At 43.5% G+C, this 15809-nt stretch overlaps 1 protein-coding gene across 1 annotated transcript in view; it reads left to right on the top strand.

Moving 5' to 3' along the window:
- The first annotated feature begins 977 nt into the window (after positions 1 to 977).
- Positions 978 to 15809, top strand: part of RAB20 (RAB20, member RAS oncogene family) — a 176430-nt gene continuing 161598 nt past the window's right edge. Inside the window, exon 1 of the mRNA XM_069636745.1 lies at positions 978 to 1625. Coding sequence (XP_069492846.1) covers positions 1394 to 1625 — 232 coding nt within the window. The 5' untranslated portion in view covers positions 978 to 1393. The remainder of the gene's footprint in view (positions 1626 to 15809) is intronic.

The raw sequence follows: 15809 nt of genomic DNA, 5'->3' as shown, positions 1-15809 counted from the left end.
ACAGTACTCTATCATGTGTAACTAAGCTCCTTACAAGTAACAGCGCTGCCATGTCCAAGGGCTGCCTGTGCGCTATACAAATGTAAAAATAAATAAATAGATGCGAGCAGTTGCTAGCACACTGCATTTATTTAAGCTCTGCATATCAAACTTAGGTATACATTGTTATTTTAAGTATGAGCGTGAAAAGCTTTCATTTGAATAATGTTATATTGTAAATAGTACTGCACTTGCACTTTCAAGAAGTCATCTTTATTATGTGGTATGCAACCATTTCTTTGTTTATGGCATTGCCAGTACTGAATCTAACTCCGTATTGTTATTTTGCACAATTGACAGTTTCTTAAAAGAGGATAATATTTTTAAGTTTTGGCCCATGTTATATATATATATATATACATATATATATATATATATATATAAGTATTTCTTTAATATTTTTTTTTCTCTCTCTGGGGTCTGTATGTATTTCTTTTAATGTCCTTAGTTGTTCATGGTTGATGTTTTAGGAGCTTGAGAGGTTTTGTAGTTTGGTTTAGGACATTTTAACTTTTATGTATTCTATTTATGTATTCTATTTACATTAATATCGAATGGATTGTTAAGGTTGAACATTTTGATTTAACCAATAAACAATGAAATATATATATATATATATATATATTATCCCTGCTTAACATGTTGAAAAGTACGGTTTTAGTATAGTATAAGTATACCGGTTGTTTGCCGAGGATATGGCTGTAGTCACTGCAAACGTGGACTGTCACCGACACATCTAAATATTCCGTTGACTAATTAACATTTCAATTGGTTTTACTACAACCAAAGACGTGACGAAACGTGTTTTCCCGGATTCCGACAACACATCTTTCAACATTAGTTTTATCTGCCTAAAAGACGGAGCGGAGAGCGCAGCGCCACCTGGTTGTGGAAAGTGTCGGCACCCAACGCATGCCCTTGCAATCCTGTGGGGAAAGGTCCTACTCTTGCCAGAACACACTTCCTGTTCCGCCCCTGCTCCGCCCTCCTCCACCCACGCCCCACCAACTGAGAAGGATCTACAAAGTGTCAACAAAGAAAGAAAAGAGGAAAGTTTCTGATGCGGACACTGTTGGCAGTCCTACCAAGTGGCGGTGAGGTGGCGCTGCGTGAGCACGAAGAGGAGGAATCGGGGCGTGCAGGCTGAAAGAAAGGGGCAACGTCACTAAAAGTTGAGCCGCAAACTTGAGAGGGTCTAGATATGCCCAGAGGGGCAGTTGTGCTGCTTAGCTGGGCACTGCTAAGCCCGTAACTGTCCAGACAGAAGCTAACCCCAGCCGCTTGTGCATGCGGGCCCCGGTCTAGTCTGCGCTCTTCTGCTCTCCTCTCTGGGCGCAGGAGCCTCCCGGGTGGTATGCAGACTCAGAGGGGTAATGGGAGCGACGCGGCCGCCCCCCACGCCTCCAGCAGCAGGATGAAGAAGCCTGACGTGAAGGTGGTGCTGCTGGGGGACGTTCACGTTGGCAAGACTTCGCTGCTGCACATGTACGTGGAGAAAAGGTTCCAGGACACGGTCAGCACGGTGGGGGGCGCCTTCTACCTCAAGCAATGGGGCCCCTACAACATCTCCATCTGGGACACTGCAGGTACTCCTGTGTGAACATTCAGTGCTTTAAACAAATCCAGTCTTGAAACTGGGTGATATACCCACTCTGTCCCCCAGCTGTGCTTTCTTAGGTTAACATATTTTTTATAGTTTACAATGAAAACATGAAACGCATGACAAAAAGAGAGGTTGATATTACTTTAAAGAACAGCCACGAGCCGGTTCCTACACCCAGACTCGTTATAAAGTGCAAGGCAATTGACTGGTCCCTTAGCATATAGAACACGGCCTGTTAAGCTATTTTTTTCTCATTTTCTCGCCTGGAAATACAGATTTGCATAGCTCTCAACCATTTGTGTCACAAAGGCGGGTGAAAACACCCGATTTTATTTTTGGCGGGTGAGAGGCCCATTGAAATGAATGGGCATGCCCGAGGCTTGGCGGGTGAGTCAGCTGTTTAGAAGGCGGGTGACACCCGCCAAAAGCGTGTGAGTTGAGAGCTATGGATTTGCCAGTGTACTTAATTAGAATAGTTCCCCAATTAACCCAGTGCCCCGAGGGGACTGCACTCTCGCCATGTTTGCATTTTTTTGCCCAGTTAAAACTTCCTTAAATTGAAGTTCCTAATACTGAATTTATTTTCAGGAAGGACTCATTTGCCCTCACTTGTGCCTTGTCCTCACTGTGGCCTATCTGCTACCAAGGCCGCTAATATCCTGGGTTCTGGTCACCAGATCATACGAATGCATCTTGGAAGCGGTAGTTTCTTTTAATGCCCTGTTGAGCAAATGGCAAGTGTGTGTACACGTCACCGGTAACTGATTGAACGGAATCCCGGGTCTGTTAGTGGTGTCTCGGAGACATGAAGTCATCTGTTCGCCCTAGACACCATCGATTCTCTTAGTGAACATAAAAATAATCTAACCGGCACAAACGTATAATAACCCAATTGTTTAGAAAGCGCTTGCTACCATACTGTAGTTTGTGCAAGTTCGTAGCGCTGTAAATGCATCGGGTTGTATTTGTGTGTTCACGAATGTGTGTGTACCTGTGATGCATGCTGGCATAAGGGCATGGGTTTGTTCTTCAATGCAAATGTGTGTGTGTGTACACATAAGGCAACACTTATGTCCTTGTGGTGCATTTGTCGAGTGCGTATGAATACATGTTAGTGTGCAACTGCGTGCGTGTGTGCATGATGTAGGTCCATGAAAATAGACTTGCAAAGTATGCTATTCACTGGGACTTCTTGAAAATATGGTGGGCCGGGCTGTAGCCTATTTATCTCAATATAATGTGTGTACCTCTGTACCTGGAGTACATGCGCACATTATGGCATTTAATTGGCAAAGTGCAAGTAAATATGATTGAACTGCCAATCAATACGCTTCACTTTCTACACAGATCCGCTCCTAGTCCAACCTGCTAACCATAGATGAACACCGTCACTCGTGCAATCCAAGCCACACGTCTAACCTGTTACTCTGCCTTGTATAAAGCACCATAGCACCATTGTGTTAGTTTAAAAGTGCTGAATCCTTGCCAGTGGCATACAGCTAAAACACCAGTAAACCTGCTCTAGCACTGACATAACCAAACACATTCTAAACCACTTATCCCATCTATTGACTTTGCCATTGCTTTGTAAAGGTGAGCCCAGGATCACGTAGTCAGAATAACACTCAATGATGGAGGACTTGGGTGCACGTCAAAACCCAGCTTTATTCAAACAACGAATCCAAGCTGGGACCGCATACAAGCATCTCATTGTCACAGCTCTCAACAAATTCAAGCAAGTTTTGTATCAACTACGCCCATCACATTACAATACAGTTTACAATACCTATGCTGAAGTTGGGTTGGTTGGTGGCTCAAAATACATATAGTATGTATAGGGGTTACTTACTCTATTGGTAGATACCTATATGATGGCTCTGCCTGGACCCATCCCACTACAGATATTATGTCTACTACATCATTACAGGGTCAGTTAATTGGTTGCCCTTATCCACTATAGGTGGTGTGGCACAGGGTCTTTCTCATTGGTTGGCATCTAGCGTACCAACCTTGCACTCCTTGGCAAAGCATCAAAATATGAGCGAGACATAAGTGGGTGGAGGGGAGAGACCTCTTCAGTCTGCCATCAGTTCAATTAAAGGATATTACTAATTATCCCGAGACGATGAGGCCTTCCCTTTCCTTAGTGGCCTTGTGCACTGTCTGGTGTCTGCACCTGTACGGAGGGAGTTCTGCAGTTGTCTTATCTACATTTGGCTCGTAATGAATAGCTAGTGTTTCTTGTATCTGGATCATGTGTTAGGGTACTGTGTTTGAGAATGGATTGCCTTCTATTTATTAAGGTTTCTACTAATTCTAATGTGCATGTTGTGTTCTTTGTGGCCCCTCATGGCGCTAGTTACTTTCTATGAAGTCTTTTGGCTTACTGATCGCGTGCACCTGGACATCAATGGCTGTTTGTGCTCTTATTAAAATTGATTAACTTGGGAGTCTACCGCTTCTCGTCCTGGGAACTGTTGTCTCGAGCCTGCGTTCTGTTAATTATTACTCCCTTCCTAGTTTCCGACCTTGGCTCTGGCCACCAGCCACTGTCTGAGCTCTGCACGAGTTTCTCGAATACATGTGTTTTCGTAAATTTAGCAACTTGGGGTTTGAGACTTTGCTAATTCTGAGACCTGGTGCGGCCTCTGCGTTAGAAAAATGGCTGCACTTCTGTTTTACTGTCTCCATATTGGCGACCTATAGTCGCATCTATTCATCCTGTATTTCTGCCATAGGATGGTTTACCTGCCAGTGTATTCATCCTATCTACCTACAAGCCACCTGCCCTAGCGGTGTAGTGAGTCCAGAACCGCCTTTTCTTTTATACTGTGTTGCACTATTTATACTGCACATTGTTTGTGCACCCTACAAACTACTTTTAGCACTTAAAAGTTTTTTGCATATACTCCTTAAAAGATGGACCAAGCCTTGTTGGGATGTGTTTGCCTTTATTGCTTAAATCAACATTTCAGTCCTTCTAGATGACATTTCGGCTTCTAAGCCTTTTTCAAATTTGGACTAGGTAAGCAGTCGATTCTGTTGCGCCACACCTTACCCCTTGATTTTACTTATCGATTGCTACTAGATTATGTTTTTGATTCACTACCTCTTTTAACATGCTCTTTGGAAGGATCAGCATGAGTGGAAGTCTGTGGGGCTCATCACGAGTCTGAACTTTCAGCGCAATTTCCGTCGAGCGGAATTGGCGCTACCACCCAGTCGTACAGCTGTATTAGCTCTGCATCACAACCTGGCATGAACGTGTGCCCCACTCCGGCAGTAACGTTAATACCGTCTGGTGGAAACTGTGGTGAAGTAAGACTTTCAGTGCTAATAGCACTACTGCTGGCGTTCTCTGGAGCTATTAACGCCAGCGGAAATTGCGCCATCGCCAGAACGGGAAGCATGGCGGCGGCCATTTTTGAAAACTCAATCCAACCAAATTCGCCCATTTCCTGCAGCCATTTGGGCCTGAAAGTCAGCAAACATGTCGCAGGAGAGGACTCGAGGTAAAGTGCCTGAAAACCGACTAAGCAAACCCAAATTCAGTGAGTGAGAACTGATGGTCCTCACTGATTAGGTTGTGACCCACTGCAAAACTGTATGGCAGCAGGCAGAGGAAGACATTGGGCCAGTGCAGGACTACCATCTGGTATGCCATCAGCCAGAAGGTGACATGATGCTGAGGACTGCAGAACGCGGTGGAACAACCTCAGGGTCAGGGTATGGGGAGTCCTGTCCCAACACCACCAGGAGGTCTGGGTAACTGGAGATGAAACTGTCCATTGTGGTACATGAGTAACCACAACACCGTGCAGCAATCACACATGTTGCGTGCCCAGTTGACCTGCCCCATGTTGGTATGGCAGACAAGCCCCATGGAAGTACATGTCCCCCTACACTGACATGGGCATAGCTAGCCAATCACTGAACACCACAGCGCATCACTGCTGACTGCACATCAGTCCCCTTAGAGACATGTCACTGTCATAGACAAAGCCACTAACACAATGTGTGCGTCACCTGGGGAGGGGCTGTAGGGCCATGAAGGGCCAGCAGCATACATGCCATGCATCAGCAGCCCCAGCTTGGACACCCTACCTTGCCCTCCCCACAGACGGGCCAAATGCCTCCTGGCCATGTGTCACACACACATGGCTGCAACCATCCTCACTATGCTGTGCCCACATGCAATGTCCCCTGACCCCATGCCCACCTGCCCAAATGTGTGGGGTGCCACTCTGTACCATAGCAAATGTGTTATGCCAACACACATGAAAGAACCATACCTGACCATATTTCCTACGTCCCCCTACAGGCACACAAGCATCGGAAGATAACGCAGGGGGCAGGCCCATCGCGAGAATAAAATTAATATGTTGCCATTGGTTGAAAACATGAGCTAATTATGAACAGAAACAAAAATAAGTTCTCACAATGTATACTGTATTAAGATGTACATATGTGCGTTTTCTTGCCGGTCCGCACAGACAAAGCCAGCAACATGGGCCTGCTGCTGCTTTCTTGTTGTGAACTTTTTGGTTTGTGTTTTGTTCACTGACACCCTGACCTTGGTTTAAATTTGTGGAGCAAATGGATACAAATGTGTCTATGAAACGCATTTTGTTTTTTGTTTCTGTCCATTAATAGAATTAATGGAATGTTCCATGCAACAAGATTGATTTAATTTTTTCGGGGATGCTGCACATTTATCTGTTCAGCACTGTGCTGTTTTTATGAAGAACTTTCATTAACTCATTAACAGTCAAAAAGTTAAAGTATGTGAAATATATTTGTCAACATTTAGTTCGAATGGCGTTAGTACTCTGTTTTATAAAGAGTTCATTAGCAAACGGTTGACATTTTGATTATTAGCATTTTTTTCTTTGTAAGCATTCAGCATTTCTGTTGCTTGTGTTATTCATGTTGGTAAGTGTATGAATATTTGTGCGTGCATGCACAGTGCACAATTTTATTTATTATTTTTTTTTTTCCAACACCCTTTCAAAAATGTCATCCCATGGTGAAACACTATGGTGTATAGCCTGCTATGCAAGGACCTATGGCCTTGAGTCCGAAGTCCAGGCCCTGCTCTAGAAAGCAAGATTCTGGAGTGGTTGCACACTGAACAGTGTCCAAATAAGGTCACTTCTAGTGTCAGGGAGTTAGTATCTCGGCTCACTTCTTTTGTATTGGTGGGTTCCCGTCCTCTGAAACTGTACTTTTTTGCATGATTACTGTTCCTTGGGTGTACCACCGCCTGGAATAGAGAGATGGCATCCAGTAGTTCTTGGATCATTTGTGTCTTCAGGGGTCTGCACTGGGCAGATGCATCCCACTCACTTCCTGCTCTATGTGGGTTCTTCCCGATGGGGTTCCTCCCAACCTCCACCTGTGTTCTAACTTTTGGGTTATGCTGACGGCCTGCTCACTGCCACCCTAGTGGGAGCCCATAACCCAGTCTCTCTGGACTTTCTCTCTCTGTTCCTGGGGATATAGTGCGTCACTCAGCCTGCCAATTATAGGGGATATATTGCTTTAACAACCTTCCTACCAGTCTCTCTAACCACTACCAGCTTCTATTCTCAGGTCAATAGGTCTCCTGCTTTAGCCAGAAGTCTCAACCCAGCATCTGGTTGCCTGGATTCAGCCACCTCCTATTTGCTGCCTCTAACTCTGGTGACCTCTGGTATAGACACCACCGTTTCTACACCCATCTGCTCCGGCTCTTCCTCTTCCTCCTTCTCTTATTCCTGCTCCTCTGGCACCCTCTCCATGCTAGTACACAGTCCACTTTCTAACACAGCTTCAGGAGGTCTGCCCCCTTGTTATATTGTGGATCATAGGGTGTTTTGACTGATTCCCTGAACCATTAGTCTTAGGTTTCCCTATACTTCACAGAGCCATGATCCTTGCACCTACTGCCTCAACTTGTGGTAGCCCACCCCTCACCTCAGATAAGGGCACTTTTGGGATGTTTGTCTAGCCCCTGCGTGAATCTGTCACTTTGGAATCAGGCAGGTGGATATCAAGACTGCATCCTGTGCCAGGAATACAGATGCCTGGTTTGTGGTTAATGTGCTCATCTCTCTGTGATTCTGCTCAGTTGCTGATGATGGTGGATAATGGATAGTAGTGAACCGGGACAGCCGACCCGGCCCTTTAAGACGAGGTAGCAATACTTTGAGATGAATGGGGATGCAGAAGATACGCAAACATCAGTAATCAATACAACTCAGGAAGTTGACAAAGTTGACTGTTTTAATGTCAATTATCTAAAACGGGGAGTACAACAGACGTCTCACAGCATGATCTCAAAGCAAGTTATAAAAAACATCATCTTTATAGGACGTATTAACATACGTCATCCTACGTGGTAAACTACAAAAACCTAGTGGCAAATGTGATCGGCTTAAGGGGAACATCTAGGTATACGTTCCATACTAGTATAAGAAAGTGATAGGCTCCTTTAACGTCAGGTGGGACTATTAAGCCCACCCTTCAAACGGGTCACTATGAACGTCACCAAATACACGTCGTCTCATTGGCTACACAAACCATAGGCCTCTTAATTACGTGGCCCCCTACAATTGGTTGGGACTCTTACATCCGTCAATACTTTTCCACCTACGTTAGCAGCATGCAGGTTGGACTTCCAGGTGCTGGTGCGCTGGTCACAACAAAAGCTTCCCACCAATTGGCATATCATCTATCATCACCTCCGTGAACTGCACGTCAATTAAGGTTTGGAACTTGGCCTTGGAAATGTTCTTTTGCTCTGGAGAATACAGGGGAGTAGAGGCACGCTCTGCCTCTCTGCGTAGGGGTGGTTCGTCATGTTTGTTCAGTTCCATCCATGTGACTGAAGACCACAAATTTGAACTCTGGTGCATTTAATACTACTATTATGAACCTGACGTCTTCCTTGTTTTCGTTCATGTCTTCTGAACAGGCGTTTCATTCTTTCACACGATTGTAACTAATGTCTGCTCATCGCTGTCCTATAAGACTGTGGCTTCTTGGCGATGATCCATCCTCGCCTTTCTGAGATTCACTTCTGTCATTCAATTGTTTTTCAACTGTGACACACTGAAAAAGGCCTTCCTTCTCTGGTCCAGCTCTGCTATGATATGTAGTGGAATCGTTCATTCTTTATTTAATGATAGTCGCATGCCGCAATCTATTCACTACTTAGCTAGCCCCAAGATTACTTAATCTGCTTGCATTTCTTTGCATCTGTACACGTGTAAAATAACTTGATATCTTCATCGTTTCTGTAGCATATGCCTTTTCATCTCGAGATGCTTGAAGTGGGGGTACTTGGCTCCTTCTCTACAGTAGTGGTTTGGGGTCACATGCTGAGTGCCTGGTTACTATTTTTGCCATAGGTTTTGTTGTGAGAACCGCTATCCATCCTGTGCTTCGTCTTTCTGTACCTGCTAACCCGGTTCAGACCATATGACTAGTATTTCTTTCTCTCAGCCTCATGTCTGTTTTTCTGTGTGTGCCACTGAGGTTTCCAACTCTATGGAAATCTCTGCCAGGACTAGGTGAGCTGCTGGGCATCCCCCATTTATGGCCTCCATGGGCCACATCATGGATAAGAGGATTCCTCATGGCCCTAATAGTTCTGCACCGCTCACCGACATGGCCAAAAGTGAATTTGTCACATGTTATTCAACAACTAAGGGTTTCCAAACATTACTATAGTTCATAAGCCATCGGAGTATCATGAATCACAACTAATGCCATCTCAGAGTATTCCTCCTTCATCATGTTGACCTCCAGTGCTGATTTTCCCCACCCACCATCTGCATGGGTCCGCTTCACAACATGCAGCCAGCCATGGTGAACCTTGGGCACAGTGCCTCCTTGTGGAATTGGCTGGTGAGGGGTCAGGGTTTATTTCCAGTTTCCATGTATTGGTTGTTGTCCTGAAGGTTATATACAAAATCAAATGCATCACCTGCAGATTCCACATGATCATTCCACCAGGTGTCTGCCTCACTACTAATGCAGGCGTGGGGGGTTCTATCAGGAACCTCATGTTACCAGTGTTTGAGTCGTCACATCACTGCAGCACCCCCGCCTCTGGACAATGCATTCCTCAAGGTGTTCAGGTTAAGGCTAAAGCAGTCTAGATATGTACAGTTTCCCACAGAGGAACCAGGCTTCATTACACACAGGCAGTCTCCTGCTGCTGTCGTGCATTGAGGCAGCTGCTCCTTCCAGTATTTTATTTATTGGATGTTTGTGGTATTTCACGGCATGACCTTGCCACACTGCCAAACTCTGGTCTTCCACAGTTCACTGGGAGGCCAGTTTCCACTCTTATTCCCCCCCCCCCCCCACCTCCAGCTTCACCCAGCATCTGATTCACTGACCCTTGTATTTGAGACTGGGCGTTGGGCACAAGGAGCAAATTGGCTGCCATCTTGGATCCTCAGAAAGCAGCTCAGGAGGCAGCGTTTTCAGTTATTTTTCTTGTTAGAGTAAGGTGCTCCAAGGTACATTTTGTTAACCCTATAATCACTAGTAGTTCTCTTCAGTTGACCTTCTCCTTTGGCATGGCCGCAATGCAGCATATGAATGGTGGCGACTATACTGAGCGCAGAGAAGGAACATCCTCTCAGCAGCCTAGCTGGCTCTGTCCCCCAACCTCCAAACCCTTTTTGTCATTTGAACTACCTTTGATGTTCCCCCTGCTTTGGACTTGAAGGTGGGCAAATGCGTTGGCTATATAAAAGCAAAACACTATTGGCTTTGGCAGTGCTTGCGTTTCCAGACTATTTAGAAAGCCTTGTTTCTGATGTGTCCCAAACCTCATCACCATTCTGTTGCATAGTGACCAGGGGAACAAGTTGCAAACTTCTAGCAAGCCATAAATAGTCACTTGCACCTCAACTCTACACGTACACACAGCACCCACTTTCTTACTCACCAAGAGTCCATTATCACTAGCCAATGGATCATGGAAAGTGCAAATATTGAGCCCTTATATTTTCAGTATGGATTGCACGTGTAGCGTTTGGACAATGCCAGCTGACTCTCCATTGTATTTGATGCTGGTTCAGGTTTTTTTCAGTGCTGTGTACTAGAAGTGTGTAACATGGGAATTATATGACATGATATACCATGTCATTGTGACATGACACCACACACCATGATATAACTTCATAGTGATGCAATATGGTATACCATGTCATTGTGACATGACACCACACACCATGATATAACTTCATAGTGGTGCAATATCATATCACGTCAATACTGTCACCTGACATTTAACAACTTGCCCTATAACAGGGCTAATATCAGAAATATTTGAACATTGTGTTGGGGCTTTAGTTGACAATAGAGGTGCAATTAACCTATGTGTGCTGTCTTGGTGCTTGCATGAAGATGGACATCGCTTTGGTGCTTCCCACTGTGGAAATCCTGATTTTTGCACCAGTGCAAACCCTGCTATATTTATTTTCATTATTTGTGTTTTATTTGAATGTATGTAGCGCTTTACATCAAAATGCTTAACACATTAAAATGGTACATTAAATGATTTCAATTTAGGAGGAGAGAATATAGTCTGAGGCGAGAGCAGCAAAGAGTCAGACGAAAGAGAGTGAAGACAGATCGGTAGCCTGTTTCAATGTAACGGGGCCAAGAGAGAAAAGGAGCGAAAGCAGGACTGGGCACATGGAGAACAAGGGACAGTAAGGAGGAACAGAGATTGAGAGTGAGTAGGAGACCAAAGTGATTCAAGGGAAGAGATATATGGTGGAGGAAGGTTCTGAAGAAACTTGGACTAAACAAGGAAATTGAATTTGAGGCGGGAGTTAAAGGAAACCCAGCAAAGGGATGAAAGTGCAGCAGATAGTCATGAGAGAAGAGGGAGAATAATGGACAGATGAGTTATTGTTGGATCTTGGAGGACTCCGGTGCAAAACGGGAAGGCCAAAGAGAAGAAGGTAGCGATAGAAAAGGTGTGGTAAAATGATGGAGGATGTTAAGAGATTCGAGGCATGGAAACATTCCTCTGGCACTGCAACCACCTCCAATCCAGTCACTGCTCTGAAACTAAGACCATTGCAAAGTGATTCATGGCAAACCCAAGTAATAAATAAAATTACGCTGGAATGTGAACACAGGTCATGCATACGCAATAAAAACACGAACTCGGCAGTGGCCAGACACTGGTTAGACAAAAGGCACAATCTATCACAGATACGGTTTCTAATATGGAAGTAGTGAAGAAATTAGAACCAAATGAACACCTCCATAAGCGATTGGACAGAAGGGAATGCTTCTGGATAGACTGGCTGGGAACACTTGCACCAAAGTGCTTGAATGAAGAAGTGAACTGGGCTTGTTTTATAACATCATGAAAACTACAAGATTTAATAACAAACAGAAACACTGCGAGAACTGGGAAAACTGGCTGAGTACTTTTAATATGCACAGAATCTTGGATATGAGCAAATGAGCTATGTCCTGAGAACATCATGTGATAATGAGCAAGTACAGATTAGATCTAATGCAGCCCTTTTTTTGGGCACCGGTTATTCACAATTGGTTTCATAATGAAATAAACTGAGTTATACGCACATACACATAGGCACCATAATGGAGAGATGGACACGGGAGTATCCTAGTTAATGTAATTTCCACATAAACTAATTAGAACATTTTGCTCTAAGATTTGGTCAATCTCGTAGTCTGCACTGGACACACAGATGGACGGGACACAGAGAATTATACAGGATGAACATACGGACATAGGAGATCTTTAAAGGGAGATGCATCTTAGATTAGACATGCATATATGCGCAGGTCATAATGCATAACAAGATTAACAGCCGTTAATATTCTATCATCACGGGGAAACATCATATTAATATGTAATCCACCTTTCATGGCGGTCACTTCCCGTGTCCCAGTAATAGTGTCCTAATTAATGGCATGACTTTATAACACTAATTAGTACATTTCACTTAAAGATTTGCTCAATCCCCTAGTCCGCACTTTATACACAGCCAGACGGGACATAGAGAACTATACAGTATTAACATACTGACACAATAGGCATTCGAAGGGAGATGTAGCTTGGACTAGACATGCATATATGCAGAGGACATTGCATAACAAGATTAACAGCTGGTAATAGTTTATCGGCACAGAAAACATTTAATGAATATGGAATTCACCTTAGTCATGGCGATTGCTTCCCGCTTCCCCGTATCCATGGAGATGTGGGACATGAGGTGCCGCCACGTCAGCACATAGGCTGGCGTGTCGAGACGCTTCAATTGATCGCCAACAAGAACAGTACACATAGGAAAGGGAACAACGTGCGGGTGTACAGTTTCCTTTTGAACGGCAGACACTGCTGCAGTTTGAGGTAAGCGACACCGAACGCTTAGAGTAAAGAAATCCATATTGTGTTTGAACGCGGATAGTGATAACATCCATCTTGTTAAAGTTACCAGGATGCAGATTTCGAGGAGATGGAAGCAAACAAGGTAAAAGCCATTAATCTCCCCACATTGTGCGAGTGTCTTCAGTTGAGTTTTTGATGGGATGACGAATGCCAACGACCCTCTTTGTATTTTCCTACTTCTATTTTAACAGAACAGTATGGCCCAGAGATAAAGGTATGATCTGCTTACATTACACGTGATATAACCATACTATCTCACCAGATACTGAATATGTAGGCAAACTTCCTTTGGTTCAACTTTATTCTTACCCTTATTTTCATTTCTCTTTTTTTTGAATTTTGGAACTATTTTGGGAATACCTTATGGACATACTTGGTATGTATCCAATCAACCAATTATGATTTATGTTGTGATCTCATTTTAATTTGATGTGGTGATTTACATGTGACATGGCATATTTATAGCCCTGAAGATGGAGAATCATTCCGAAATGCATAGGCTCTCTGACCATGTATAAGCCTAGAAAATGCTTCTAACAAACGAAGAATTAGTTTTGAGTGACAATAACTCATGATGAATAAAAAGATTAATATTTGCAACAGAAACGACTAGAAGAAGTCTTGATATGTAAAGGCAACTTTCTACAGAGAATTACTAAAGGATTAATGAATATATGTACTTTTTTATAAAGAAAAGGAACTTTGAGTAAAAAGCGCCACACATAGTTGGGTGAATTCACCCATTTTTTTTGCAAGGTAACGGTATGAACGTGTGTCCTGGTGTTTAAGGATCACAACATTCTGGCTGCTCCACTTAGAATAAACTATTCTTCTCACGAAAAAGAGGAATTACATTATATGATAAAGAACACGGTGGTGCCCACCTCTAAACCTCCATTTTCCAAACCCAAGTAATAAACCTGTGATAAAGAGGTCTCCAGAGTGAAGTCTGACACCAGATGCACACCTGGCTGCTTGCAGGCTGGTGGCGGTGGGCTGGGCCTGGTGCTTAAGCCTATCCAAGCAATCATGTAAGCCACAACCAAATGATGCCTTGCTGTTACTTAGATGCATGACAGATTGTTCTTATAGAGGGCATTTTATATGTGAAATCATTTTTTGGTAATTGTTTTAGTTATTGTTTCGACTGTGCCTATTATTTTCCGACCAATAGGACACAACTATTTGTCTAGTTATTTTGTTGATACTGTGCACAGATCTTATATTTTTTTTTATTTGTTTTTAGCTGTGCTCACTACTGAACTACATTTTCCTATTGCCCTAGCAGTGGTGTTAACGTTCCATGCACTTTCATGCATACGGGGCTTATAGGAGTCGCATCAGCGCTTTGATGCAAAGATTTGAATCTGGCCTCGTTGGCTGACCACCCCCTTCTCTCTTTGTGTTGTATCTACTTTGCTGCCTGCTGCATTTCATAATCTTGAAAGTATTAAGGACATTATTTCTTCTGGCCTCATGATGTCAAAACCTGTATACTCCTCTGATGAATTGAATAATCACTATTATCTTGCAATTTTCCAAAGAACCTTTTATAAACTTACCTTGCTTTCCATCCTTGATCCAAAACTCCCCCTAGAATCATCACTGTGGCTGAATCCACTCTCTTAAACATGCAGATACACTCTATGTTAAACTTTCTACAGTGCCCTTTAATGCCAATTTGGCAGTTGTCCATGTCTTATTAATTGACATCTTCGAAATATTATACGTGATATGAAGTTCTTGACAGAGATATGGTTTAAGGACACCCTCGGCCATTCTAAACTTGCTGTTACTCTCTCAGATTACTCGCTCTAATGTCTTCAGAGACATGGAAAAAAGAGAAAAAGCTATTGTTTGACGGCTCTCAACCTGAGACAGCTTAAGGTCTTTAGCTTATCCTTGGGTGAATTGCTTATATGGTAAACTGTCCCTTTCCTACCTGCGTGTTCATTTTGTGCTCTGTGCTTATGTATTGCCCTCCTTCCAATATAAAAGGAAGGACTTGTTTTTGGGAGCAACTTAATGATTTCCTTTTTCTACTCTCTATTGAATACTAAAAAGTGCCTTATGCTCAGTGATTTCAATATATGGGCCAGTAATTAATCAGCCCATAAATGTCTTTAAATGAGGGTCTATCTATGATCTACAGGTTTTCCATTTTGACTACTGGTTCTACTCTGAGCCCACCACCTCGATTAGCTTATATCCATAAATCTCACACTAGCTCTATCTTCTGTAATTGATCTTGATTGGTCTGATCATAAATCTACAGTGACTGCTGTTCTGGATGTTGAAGAGGTCTTACTTCGATATCAATTACTCTGGTTTAGTGATAGTGCTGAATTTGGCCGAGGCAATTGACATGCTGGATCACCAGGTTCTCCTCCAGAGACTGCCCTCTGTTGCCAGAGTTTTAAACTCTGCTCTCGAATAGTTTGCCTTGTTCATCATGGGCTGTAGTTTCGGCATTAATTTAGATGGTCTGACCACCGACTTTATCTCCAAATATGGTGTCCCTCAGGGATCCGCTTTCTCTGCTACTGTTTAATATGTACTTTCAGCCATTTCATGACTTATTTAATAAGTATGATGATAAATGTCATTGTTACGTGGATGACACTATTCTTCAAACTCACAGGGTGCCCTCCATCAGACAACAACATCTTGTAAGTCCAGACCTGGAGGCAATGCAAGTGGCCCAGTCTTAACACCACCAAAACTGAGCCG

The sequence above is a fragment of the Ambystoma mexicanum genome, chromosome 7p (assembly GCF_040938575.1).
Source record: "Ambystoma mexicanum isolate Mex_15411 chromosome 7p, UKY_AmexF1_1, whole genome shotgun sequence".
NCBI classification, from domain to species: Eukaryota; Metazoa; Chordata; class Amphibia; order Caudata; family Ambystomatidae; genus Ambystoma; species Ambystoma mexicanum.
The sequence above is the reverse complement of the archived record's forward strand: the minus strand, read 5'-3'. Positions and strand labels throughout refer to the sequence as shown.